We start from the raw sequence: 10,974 nt of genomic DNA, 5'->3' as shown, positions 1-10,974 counted from the left end.
GGTTTAATAACAGTTTGATGAACTGTCACAGTCACAATCAGAAGAATCATCTGCTGTGACAGACAGGAAACTGTGATCAGTCTGTTTTTGTAGATTTTCTCACTGGACATATTTTAACTTTGTGTTTGTTGTGAGACTTCATGGATTTTTGTCACTCATCAGTTTTTGTCGCCACTTTCCAACAGGAAGTGTTGTTGATGCTGTTTGTGTTGTTGATGCTGTTTGTGTTGTTGATGCTGTTTGTTTTGTTGATGCTGTTTGTGTTGTTGATGCTGTTTGTGTTGTTGATGCTGTTTCTCTGAACTGTTCAAACGTTACTGAGGAAGAGATCCTCCTCTTCATCGTCACCATCTCCAGCCGACATGCAGGTGTCACTTCCAGCCCCGGTGTTCGATTCCCTCCCTGGTGCGTTGGACCTGAGCCTCATTATTGTTCCTGTTTCCAGTCGGTCTCGATCTCTTTTGACCAGCGTTCTTCCCTCATGTTGTTATTTTGTGAAAGAAGCTTCTCTCTGTTTCAGTTTGATGTATTTCTTTGACCTGAGGTTAAATATCCTCCGTGAGGTTCCAACCCCCTGGCCCGGTGGCTCGATGCCGGACCACAGCCGCACGCCTCTGTTTGACCTCTTAATGGCAGCAAGTGGATTAGAACTCAGACTGAGTCAAATTCCCCTTTATTGATGATTAAGAAGGAAATAAGAGACGTTATTGAAGTGATGAGTATCCTCGACTCTCCTCCTCATCCATCTGCATCATTCATCCTGACGAGTACATTCTACTACGTCTTATTGTGTTTCCTATATTCGGATGTATATTTGTACAGGGGTTTAACTCGTGCTATAATTAGTGTCATTTTTGTGTGCGACTGTGTGAGCAGCTGCATTTTCATTCACTGCCGTTTTAATTGGAACAGGAAGAACAGCTCTGAATCCATAAAGCCTGTAAATAACATGTGATAATGTGCGTGTGAGCCACAGGGAATCGAACCGTCCTTCACAGTCCAGATGCTAATAAACATGAGCCAAGCTGTTTAGTCGGAGATGTGATTATTTATTGCAATCATGTGTAATATCTCAGGTTTCATTATTGTAATTAAATAACTTCAATACACACCTAAAACCCACTGTATGGATTATTATGAATCTATAAGGCATCAAGACTGACGCAGGAGAAAAATAGCATCAGCTAAATAGATCAGACACGGCTTCCACTGTAATAACACGGTGCTAAAGTGGATTAGAGACAATATCTATAAAACTAGACTGAAACTCATTACTGCTCAAAGGTCAGTCCACTTACATTCATAACAGATTCCACTCACTCATAGAAACAAATACCTGAAATAAACCTGAGAATGGGAAGAAAATTCTCCTTGTTTTGGATTAAATATCATTTTTGTAAATCCAGACAAACAGACGGGGTGGAAACATAACCTCCTTGGTGGATGTCATACTGGAAACATTTGTTCAGATGGTCTCTCTTTATTTTGTGGACTTTTTGTAATAACTTTCCTCCCAGTTCAACATTAATAATTCATCTGTAATGACAAACATGGTTCGACCCTGAGTTCCGCCCCCCCCCCCCCCCCCCCTTCGCCTGACCCCCTGAGGCTGTGATATGAGATATTAAATATGAGGTATGAGTGTGTCCTACAGACGGAGACACGTGAGGACAGGATGTGGGACGTCTTTTATCTGTGATGTGTCCCGGACGTCCTTCACTCAGCTGACGACCTCTGACCTTCTTCAGCTTCACAATAAAACAAAACGCTGTGTGTGACGTACTTTTATTGTGAAGCTCCACATCCATTCACTCAGCTCCTCCCCCGGCTCCGTCTCGTCACGACAGACACACACTCGTGAACTCAGGCTGAAAACGACATCATTCACTCTTTGTAAACACAAATCAGGTTCATTTGGTCACTGAGCAGGAAACAGAGACATGGAAACACAAGTGGTCACTTCCAGGACACTTCCAGGACACTTCCAGGTCACTTCCAGGACACTTCCAGGACACCACACATTGTGCACTGACGTGGTTTGGTTTGTTGTCCAATCAGCAGCGATGTGTATAAATGGTTGTTAAAGTTCTGTACAGATGTGGCAGCTGCAGTTTGGTGTGTGAGCAGCTGAAGATATTGGAAGCAGCTGTTTCCTTTAAATATAAAGTATTTTTAAACTCGTTTCTTTTCACTAAAATCAACAAATTTATTTCCGGTTTAACACAAATCCTTTGCAGACTTTATACACAAACACAAAACCCGACTAAACAGCCTCACGCCTCCTTTGAGGCTTCAGCACTGAGCCTCTCAGACGCTGCAGATGAAATCAGAAGCAGAACTCCGGGTAGTTGATCATATCTTTTATTGCTATGTGCTCCCCATTACAACAAACAGTATCAGTAGTGTACACTTCGATCTACACAAATACATGGAAAAGCAGATAGAGCAGAGAGTGTGTGAGGGTCAGGTTACATGGGTAGTACAGGGGGGGGGGGGTGGGGGGGGGGTATCGGTACAGTACATGGAGGATCCTATGCAGTAATATCTGTCTGAGGCTCAGGGATTGTCAACGACTACAACGTCCTTCACGTCTCTGCACGGGCAGCGAGTGAAGGACGTGAAACTGTGTGGGGAGGGGGGGGGGGGGGGGGGGGATGTCCAACGGTTAGGAAAACTACACACAGCATCAAAAACAACTTTACTGCTTCTACACTAGTTATGTTTTACTGGTTATAATAAAGCACTGGTCTCAGTACCTTCTCCTCTTCCTACGAAACAGCTGCGAGAGAAAACAGCTTTCTGACAAAAACATCTCAACGAGCTTGAGCTTGTAAATTTACATCTAATTCTTTGCAGAAGAAAACAATGTCGTCTAGTCTATCGCGTGTTTTTATTTAAAACAAACAGAAATCCAGTTAAAATGAGAAAAATGTGGATGAAAAACAAGTCGATCGGGTTTCAATGGTTTATCGGCTGCAGCTTATTGATCAGGTCCTCGCGTGCTGTGGAGAAACAAAGCAGGACCTTTTCACTTTCAATAAATATTCATGTACTCAATGCTATATACATGTACTATACACCGGCACACAGGAGTGAGTGTGAGTAGTTGCGAAACTATTTCTGTAAAACACCAATCTGTGTTTTGTTTTTTTTTGCTATTGCAGTCAGATGCATGGTGGTTGTGAGGAGATCCTTTAAATAAATAGCTTTTCTCTTCGGAACCTTTCACCATTAAAAAGCCATTCGGTAAACACCGTGAAGAAAAACAACGTTCCACACAAAGTACAAAGTCCTGAAAGTCCAGCTTACAACGTACAACAGGGCCGTGTCCAGACTGGAACGGGCCCAAAGCTCCATTAAGCAGATTTTTGATGTATAAATTATTTAAATAGGTGTGTGATGTGAAGATGTCTGAACCCGGGAGTGGAACGTCCGCCTCTGCAGATCCACACGGCCTCTAACATTATAACAAAGAAACAGGCGACTGGGGAAGATGGTGGAAAAAATCGAGCGGCTGGAAAGCCACCGATTTTTCCCGAGCAGCTGGTGGAGACCAACCCCGGAGCTAAAAGTGAAACAAGTATCTGACAGAGATGAGAGAGAGTGGGAAGTGCTGTTTCCTCTGAGCAGGAAACAAGCAGATGCTTTCAGGTCTGTTTCCTTAGTGGTCAAAAATGGCTTAATGCAGCTTTATTGTGTGTTTGAATGTGTCGCTGTAGAAGATCCATCATGTGAGGGTGTTTCAGGGATGTTTGTGTGTTTCCACGTCACGTGAAAGAGAAGCACACGTTGGATGAATGGTTATTTCTCAGCTGAACAAGAGTCTACTGTAAGAAACATATAGCATTGAGAACAGTTCCCTACGTGGTTCCCTTCTTTTACTCTGAACTTCTCAGGTCAGAACACGGTGAAGACTCGATGCTTCACGTTAATATTCTGAATGTGAAGCTACAATCTTTGGTGTTTTCACTTATAAGTAAAACAAGAGACATCAAACTTCAGTTCCTTTATGCTGATTTCCTCTTTAGCTTCATGTTTAGTTTGCAGACACGAGTGGATTCAATCTTCTGCTTTGACTCATCGTTGGTTTGGGAGAATATTTCCCAAAAAGTTTTAAATATTCAGTCAAACAGCAGATTTGATTCATTCATCGTTTTGCTGCTGAAACATTCAGAAGAATTTCTGTTATTCTTGAACGTGTTTTAGAAAGTATCCTTAGCTTTTTTTTAATATAATAATACTGATATTTTCATGTACAGTATTTACAGGAACCTTTATAAATACCCATTTCCATAGAACATAAGGACATCGCTGGATATAAAACCAACTATACAATTAAAGCCACTGTCCTCATGGTCTTCACTGGTGCTTTGTGACGTCTGGCTCTGGATGGGCCGCAACCACACGACTGGATTCGTACATTTTGGCAAGAAAATGGCTGTAACACTAAAGTGAAAGGGGATTTTCAGCTGTATCAGATGATTTTGTTCTGGATCTTTGAAAAGAGAAATCACGAGGGAGCGAATCCTGTCCTCGTCTCCGGGTCGAGATCCAGAGACACGACGCAGAGGGAATTCATTCGTTTAGACAAAGTGTGCAGGGTTATTAAAAATATCAATATGTGGGATTTAGATTAAGAACCTGGAAGATTTTAGAATTCATGTTGTGTTGGGATTCATTTTTACAAGAAGACATAACACTTCACGCTCTGGTCCCCGAGTCTATTTCTGTCCTGGATTTTTCTTTTTTGCGTTTGATTCCACAAAGTGAATCTGCACCTGTTGACATTTCCCCCCCCGCACCACCCGCCGCTCTGCCACCAGGGGGCTTCAATTTATTAAAGGACAAGACCAGAGAAGAGGCCAATCAGAGGGGAGATGAAGTGACATCAAAGGTCTGACTGGAATTAAGATTTTCATTATGATATAAACGTGTGAGGGAGTTTGAAGCAGATTCAGGCGTCTTTATGAATATTAAACTGTCCTTTGGTTCTTTTGTTTCCTCTTTGTTTCCCTCAGTTTTTCATTTGACACAGCGGAAAATTCCCTTCAGTCCTCGTGCCCCTTCACCTGAATGGGTCTGAACATGTGGAGGTGAAGGGACACTCTGGCTGGAGCCCTGTGGGAGCTCAGGGGTTCGGGGGCAGAAATGGAAAAACGTTAACAAAGTGAACCAGCACTTTTCTCGGTGGTGTTTTTTGGCGTGAGAAGACTCAGGATGGAGCCGGATGAGCTTCTGTGCATAAGGAGTCCTGAGGGGAAGCTTTCACTTTCATCTCTCCCCCTCGGAAAACGCTGTGGGCCACCGGCGATCTGTGGAGCTGCTCGACCTTTGACCCTCGGCGGGATCGGCCAGGGGAGACGGCGCCATGGCGGGCAGCTTCCTGCCGGGGAGGGCCATGTGTCTCGGGGCCCGTCTGAGCGCCGTGGGGATCTTCGACGGGGGCTTCTTGAGCGGAGCAGGGGTGGAGGTGTGTTTCACAGCCGGCGTGACGGAGCCTTGTTTCCCGCCGCGGGTGGCGTTGGCTGCCACCGAGGCCGTCAGCGTCTCCAGCAGCTGGGAGGCCGACCCGAAGCGGACGTGCTCCTCCGTCTCGGCCGCCTCGGAGAACATGGTCAGGGAGCCGGTGCGCCTGCTGCAGGAGTCGCAGCACAGCTTGTTGTAGCCCGGGATGGAGCAGTACCGGGCCAGGACCTCCATCTGGCAGAAGATGGACTTGTCCCCGTTACACTGCTCATCTGAAAGGTGAAGAGCAAACAGGGAGAATAATAATGAATCAATACGACCTCACGTTTCTGTCACTTTAACATCGTCAATAGAGTTTCCTGAGCAGGTTCTATTTGTTGTTTGAGCCCTCAGAGCCACCGTCCTTACAAATGTCTTCAAACTGCCCTTCGAGGACATGGACTCGGCCGCGATCAGGACAATTTCACAGCTCCTTTGATTTTCTGTTTTTTAAAAGACGTGTGACGAGAGACGAACTCGTCCTCACGTCTTCTGTCTCCTGCTGCCAAGCGTCAGATCTCACAGAATAACAAAACACATCAGACCCAGTGTGCAAGGAAATATATAAATGGTAAACAGTGACCACTGACACATGAGAGAGAGTTCTGAATGTGTGGCTCCATCACAGTGGGACTGAGTCCAGCTTTAATCAGGCAGGGTTCCAACCCACAGGCACTTTGGTCTCAAAGCTGAGGACAACAGAGAGACGCTCTCAACACGGTGCAGAGACAGTGTTCAAAATAAATCCCTCTAAAGATCTGCTACTTGTCCTTTGAGGGAAACTAACAAACATGAACCTATTCATTTCTCTTTGATACGTTCCGTGACTCAGCCTGACCCAACAGAAAACTAATGCACTTCCTTTTAGTACAAGTGCTTTCACTCTGGAGGAGGAAAGAAAGACGTCCTCACCGTGACAGGCTCCAGGTCTGCAGGATCTCACGTTCTCAGGCTTCTCTCCGTTACACTGGTCTCCGATCCGGCAGGTGACCAGACGCCTCTCCAGCCCCTCGCCACAGGTCACAGAGCACTGAGGAGGACAGGGAACACAGAGTCACTCACAAGCAGCTTCACACAGGAAGTGATGCAGGCAGGTCACACAGGAAACAGGGAATCGAACGTCTGTCCCTGAATAAAGTCACTTTCTAACAGAACGTCTGGATCTCTGGAGAACGTGGAGAAAACTCTTTGTTTGTTGCATCTGGTGCAAAGATTTCTGGACATTATCCACATCCTGTCTTTTGGGCGTTTGGCCGAACTTCTCCCCTAATTTCCCACAAATTATAATCAGAGTTTCTACATAAATAAAATCGCAGACTTTTCACATGGATTTCTGAACTATATCCAACAGTTTTTGGAAGTTGTAAATCAATAACTTGTCCACTTTGTGCTGAGCAGGTCTGTGGAAGTGGAAAAGTTTTCCCTCATTAACAGGACTTCTGTTTTTATTTAGGGCACAAACATCTCGTAGTTCTTGTTTAATTGCATCTCTACTGTGACGGCAGCCTTTTCAAGAGGGAGCCTCTGATAACAGGTGCAGTCGGAATATCTCTCTCCTCCAGACGTGATAGGACACTTTACACAAACTAGTCTGAAACAAGCTCAGCCTGGCCTCGTTTAGAAATAGAAAAAGATTAAATAAAACTTTGAATCGTGGGTGTTTGTGATGTGCACACCCTGCAGCAGCAATCACAGGATGGATGCAGTCGAAGCAGCATATAATAATTTCATCTTTGGTGGAGCTGAGTGTTTTTAGACTTGGTTCCCAGTGAATGTGAATGTGGAGGGAAACTTCTCTGAAAATCTGTTTCCTCCTGAACGGGACCACGTTGAGAGCTGAAGCCCAAAACACTCAAATTAAAGCCTGAATCCGAGCACAAGGATTGAAATTAAATATAGAATTAATATATATGTGGATACTGAACCTCGGACCAGGCGCCGCTCCTCCACTGCGCCGGACACGGGACTCGGTTGCACGGCCTCCGGCTCTCGGGCTTCTCCCCGCTGCAGTACTTGCTGTGCACCGAGCGGTTGGTGCTGTCGTGGAGCAGCTGCACACAGCGGACCGTCCGGATCTGGAAACCCAGGCTGCTGCAGGTCTTGGTGCAATACTCCCAGTCGTCTGAGATCCACCTGCACACACATGAGGAGATCACTGACACAGGAAGTCATGCAAAGTATGAATATTAGTAAAAAGACGAGTGGAAGAGGAAATATGAAGAAAGAAGAAAGTAGCAGAAAAATCAAAATGAAGGCTACAGGAAGTTTTTCATGATTTCACTTAAAAAAAATTCTCTGGATGACATCATCTGTCGTGAACTCTTCAAGAGACTGGTGTCGACCAATCAGAGTCAAGTATAGTGATGATGACAGGACCTTCAGTTCCAGTCCCTTCAGTTCCAGTCTCTCCAGTTCCAGTCTCTTCAGTTCCAGTCCCTTCAGTTCCAGTCTCTTCAGTTCCAGTCTCTCCAGTTCCAGTCTCTCCAGTTCCAGTCCCTTCAGTTCCAGTCTCTTCAGTTCCAGTCTCTCCAGTTCCAGTCTCTCCAGTTCCAGTCTCTTCACTTTCAGTCCCTTCAGTTCCAGTCTCTTCAGTTCCAGTCTCTTCAGTTCCAGTCTCTTTAGTTCCAGTCTCTCCAGTTCCAGTCTCTTCACTTTCAGTCCCTTCAGTTCCAGTCCCTTCAGTTCCAGTCTCTCCAGTTCCAGTCCCTTCAGTTCCAGTCTCTCCAGTTCCAGTCTCTCCAGTTCCAGTCTCTTCAGTTCCAGTCTCTCCAGTTCCAGTCTCTCCAGTTCCAGTCCCTTCAGTTCCAGTCTCTTCAGTTCCAGTCTCTCCAGTTCCAGTCTCTTCAGTTCCAGTCTCTCCAGTTCCAGTCTCTCCAGTTCCAGTCTCTCCAGTTCCAGTCTCTCCAGTTCCAGTCTCTTCACTTTCAGTCCCTTCAGTTCCAGTCTCTTCAGTTCCAGTCTCTTTAGTTCCAGTCCCTTCGGTTCCAGTCTCTCCAGTTCCAGTCTCTCCAGTTCAAGTCTCTCCAGTTCCAGTCCCTTCAGTTCCAGTCTCTCCAGTTCCAGTCTCTCCAGTTCAAGTCTCTCCAGTTCCAGTCCCTTCAGTTCCAGTCTCTCCAGTTCAAGTCTCTCCAGTTCCAGTCTCTCCAGTTCCAGTCTCTTCAGTTCCAGTCTCTCTAGTTCCAGTCTCTTCAGTTCCAGTCTCTCCAGTTCCAGTCTCTTCAGTTCCAGTCCCTTCAGTTCCAGTCTCTTCAGTTCCAGTCTCTCTAGTTCCAGTCTCTTCAGTTCCAGTCTCTTCGGTTCCAGTCTCTCCAGTTCAAGTCCCTTCAGTTCCAGTCTCTTCAGTTCCAGTCTCTCCAGTTCCAGTCTCTTCAGTTCCAGTCTCTTCAGTTCCAGTCTCTTCAGTTCCAGTCCCTCCTTGTTTCTTGTCCCTGATGTTTTCCTACCTGCTGCTGCCTGAACTCTGAGTTTGGACTTGTCTTCATGTCCGTCCACCTTGGTTCCATCAGCCTGTCTGTTTGACTCACCCCCCCCCCCCCCCAGCATTGAGGTCTAATCTCTGAACTTGGCCGCTCGCCTCCTGCACATGTGAGATTTGGGGCGGCGGGTTTTGGGGCGGCGGGTTCTGAACTTCCCTCTCATCTCCGGGGGTTTTATATCCTCCACCACTAATCAGCTTATGTTCATCCATCTCCGTCCCCCCCCCCCCCCCCCCCCCCGCAGGCCCCTGCACTCCATCACCTCGGCCCACACGCTGATCTCATCACAACTTCCTCTTCCTACTCTCACCTTCCCACAGTTTGCAGGATCCCCCCCCCCCCCCACATGCAGCTTATTCTCTCTGTGTTTCTCTCCCACGTGATCTCGACTCTTTATTAAATCACTTGGTTGAATATAGAACCGATGAATCCCTGAACCCCCCCGACCTGCCACGCCAACAGAACGTATTGATAGAACCGGACCTGTCCTCGCTGCAGGAGATTTCAGGCTTAACGGAGTCCAACCCTCGGAGCGTGAGCCTCTTGTTATCGACCTGGTCTCAGCCTCTGGAGCTTTGAGTCGTTCTCACCAGCTAATGAAGCGTGCCATTGAGAACTAGAGACGTGAAAGACTCCAGGAGGAATCAGCAGCTGAGTTTGAGCTTCTGTACGTTTGGTTTGACAGCTGCGTGTCCGAGGTGAAGCTGAAACACTCGACCACAGCAGACACAGGATTCAGCTGAATTAATGTCTCATAATAAGATGTGTGTCTTTGTTGTCGTATGCTAATATCAGAGCTCACACACTCTTCACTGTAAGTAAATTGCCTGCTTTACAATAGAGAGCGTGCTATTTATATAAAGATATCCTGTTTCCTGCTGTTTCCATCCTCCCACCACCCCCTTCAATGAATCCTTGAGCACACACTCTCACACACTCTCACACACTCTCACACACTCTCACACACTCTCACACACACACACTCTCACACTCTCATTCTCACACACACACAAACACACACAAACACACAACCATTATAGGCGTGTACAGATCCACGCTGACGCTGATGCTAACTGCTTATTTTCCTTTTGGACCTAACCAGCGTCTCCAAAGTGAAAAAGATGCTCTTTACATTCCACTCCTGCTGAGAGAGGAGACTTTACCAGTTTGTCCTAATCGACTGCAGCTTAGTCCCAGTGGGAATCTGCCTAGTTGGAACCTGCTCAGTGGGAATCTGCTCAGTGGGAACCTGCCCAGTGGGAACCTGCTCGGTGGGAACCTGCTCAGAGGGAACCAGCTCAGTGGGAACCTGCTCAGTGGGAATCGACTCAGTGGGAACCTGCTCAGTGGGAACCTGCTCAGGGGGAACCTGCTCATTGGGAACCTGCTCGGTGGGAGCCTGGTCAGTGGGAACCTGCTCAGTGGGAACCAGCTCAGTGGGAATCGACTCAGTGGGAACCTGCTCAGTGGGAGCCTGCTCAGAGGGAACCAGCTCAGTGGGAACCTGCTCAGTGGGAACCTGCTCATTGGGAACCTGGTCAGTGGGAACCTGCTCAGTGGGAACCAGCTCAGTGGGAACCTGCTCAGTGGGAATCGACTCAGTGGGAACCTGCTCAGTGGGAACCAGCTCAGTGGGAACCTGCTCAGTGGGAACCTGCTCAGGGGGAACCTGCTCATTGGGAACCTGCTCGATGGGAACCTGCTCAGAGGGAACCAGCTCAGTGGGAACCTGCTCAGTGGGAACCAGCTCAGTGGGAACCAGCTCAGCGGGAACCTGCTCAGCGGGAACCAGCTCAGCGGGAACCTGGTCAGCGGGAACCTGCTCATTGGGAACCAGCTCAGTGGGAACCTGCTCGGTGGGAATCAGCTCGGTGGGAATCAGCTCGGTGGGAACCTGCTCAGGGGGAACCTGCTCAGTGGGAACCAGCTCGGTGGGAACCAGCTCATTGGGAACCTGCTCAGTGGGAACCTGCTCAGTGGGAACCTGCTCAGT

General features: G+C 47.3%; 1 protein-coding gene across 1 annotated transcript in view; it reads right to left on the bottom strand.

The window, feature by feature from the left end:
- Nucleotides 1-5,271: 5,271 nt before the first annotated feature.
- The window catches only part of adamts3 (ADAM metallopeptidase with thrombospondin type 1 motif, 3), a 54,458-nt gene continuing 48,755 nt past the window's right edge, over nucleotides 5,272-10,974 (bottom strand). Inside the window, exons 18-20 of the mRNA XM_053421122.1 lie at nucleotides 7,431-7,638; nucleotides 6,418-6,535; nucleotides 5,272-5,738 (exon numbers count right to left, since the gene is read on the bottom strand). Coding sequence (XP_053277097.1) covers nucleotides 5,272-5,738; nucleotides 6,418-6,535; nucleotides 7,431-7,638 — 793 coding nt within the window. The remainder of the gene's footprint in view (nucleotides 5,739-6,417; nucleotides 6,536-7,430; nucleotides 7,639-10,974) is intronic.

The sequence above is a fragment of the Pleuronectes platessa genome, chromosome 4, assembly GCF_947347685.1.
Source record: "Pleuronectes platessa chromosome 4, fPlePla1.1, whole genome shotgun sequence".
Classification (NCBI taxonomy): domain Eukaryota; kingdom Metazoa; phylum Chordata; class Actinopteri; order Pleuronectiformes; family Pleuronectidae; genus Pleuronectes; species Pleuronectes platessa.
Note: the sequence above shows the minus strand (reverse complement) of the source record. Positions and strands in the feature narration are given on the sequence as shown.